At 31.5% G+C, this 1,893-nt stretch overlaps 1 protein-coding gene across 1 annotated transcript; it reads right to left on the bottom strand.

Moving 5' to 3' along the window:
- Window positions 1-14: 14 nt before the first annotated feature.
- On the bottom strand, window positions 15-1,886 carry LOC109590299 (ubiquitin carboxyl-terminal hydrolase 47-like; the record flags this gene model as incomplete). The annotated part of the gene is made up of 5 exons (XM_020006219.1): window positions 1,066-1,886; window positions 915-995; window positions 747-865; window positions 411-511; window positions 15-166 (listed from the first exon to the last, which is right to left on the bottom strand). Coding segments are annotated over exons 1-5 (501 nt in total), but the record flags the coding sequence as incomplete, so codon positions are not given.
- Window positions 1,887-1,893: the final 7 nt, after the last annotated feature.

Below are 1,893 nucleotides of genomic sequence, written 5' to 3'. Positions count from 1 at the left end.
TGTGATACTGATACATGTTCCTTATTATAAATAATACCTCTTCCTATAGCATGTTTAGGATCAATTTTATCCAGTATAATTTCTTCTATTGGATCAACTGAACATTGCGATGGACGCCATCTTATAACATACACCTGTATCTGTGCTTCATGCTTCATCTCAGTTCCTAACAAAATAATACACTAGCTAATATTAAACTTACTATAAAATACGTCTAGTACATACAGTACAATATACTGAAAATATAACTGAGATATGTTAAAAAAGTAAAAATCAACGACAGTTTTTATAACAAAAGGACAACTATGATAAAGACAAAGACTGAACTCAGGAATATCCACCCACATTAATAACAATTATAATAATACACTATACACATTAATACTAACACATACAGCAGATATACTGACCTGTCAATGGTTCCACATACATTTGACTAGTAGTATCAATCGACTCATCATCAAGATAGACTGAATCAGGGATAATTCCCCTCTTGTCACGTAATCTCATTCTACACAATAAGTCACATGATAGTCACATGATGTACACCATATAGTTTATGGGTGTAAAATTTTGCGATTTGGTTGCATTTTGTATTTACATATTAAAATTTCATGATATAAATGCAATTATGACACCTACTACAATCATCACGATTTTTGTGGATTTTAACTTAGCAAAATTTTTGCAAAATGCAAAAGTCACAAAATTTAATCCTCAAAATATATGACGTATGCCGTATTTACTTGTCTAATTCAAGGACACAGTCAATTCCTTGTACTTTTGCTTCTTCAATAATTTGTTTCTTAAGTTCTCTCACTGGTGTATCCTTAGCAACAATAGGCTTCATCATAAACTTACAAAACTAAAAACAAAGAATCTATACAAATTATAATAATAAAATATTCTTATACCTCTGTATTGTTAACTTGTAATAAATATAATTTAATTCTGTACTCTGCTCTTCCTAATGCTCTACCCAGTCTTACTATCAACTAGTAGTATAAACAATTATGAAGTTAATCAAAATAACACACATACATGTACATGTACATGTACATGTACCTTTGATCCAGATTTAATATTCTTTAATGTCTTATCCAGTCTCTCCATTTCATATTCTTCATAACCACTGAATCTATACAGTCTAAAACCAGTAGATGGTACACCAATCAGTGGAACTAGCTCCTCCTTCAATTGAGCTAATGTTATTCTCTTATCAACTAGTACCTGTATCTCTGTATTGAATAGTAATGTTTAATTAAACACTGTATAGCTAGAAATATTTACTGAAATTTAATTTTGCTATTGCTGTTTATTACAAAAATGCACAATTTAATTCCACAAACCATAAATGAGTGTATCATATAAAAGCTCACACCTACACATTTTGCAAATCATACCTCCCTCACACCCTTTAACTGACACAATTGCTCTCTGAGGTACATGATTTGACAGAGGACCAGCAGAGTTTTGAAAAAGCCAAAAAATATCAGCTCTACGGTTCCAAATATGGCATTTTTACTTTAAATTAGAGGTTGGACGAATTTAAAATTTTAGCATTCAAACATTCTATTGACCAAAATGAACAAATGTTCAAACGTTTGCACCATGGAGTTAGATTCTTATTAACCAATTAGTTTGCTGTTATATCACTTTAATAAATGCAGGACCTACATGTAGAGTGTATAGCTCAATGTCTAATGATTGATACATGTACATCAGATCTTAATACTAAATAATTTATGGTATGTCATTGATTAGTAGGTGTGTCAGTAGGTGTGTACCACACCTACCATAGATATTAGAGTATAAAGGGATTGGAAACTGCGTAGGCAGTCTGTATAAACCAATGGAGGGTGTAGTTATCACTTCCCGCATCCTAGTTTCTCC

Source organism: Amphimedon queenslandica, unplaced genomic scaffold, assembly GCF_000090795.2.
Source record: "Amphimedon queenslandica unplaced genomic scaffold, v1.1 AMPQUscaffold_10236, whole genome shotgun sequence".
Lineage (NCBI taxonomy): Eukaryota > Metazoa > Porifera > Demospongiae > Haplosclerida > Niphatidae > Amphimedon > Amphimedon queenslandica.
The sequence above is the reverse complement of the archived record's forward strand: the minus strand, read 5'-3'. Positions and strand labels throughout refer to the sequence as shown.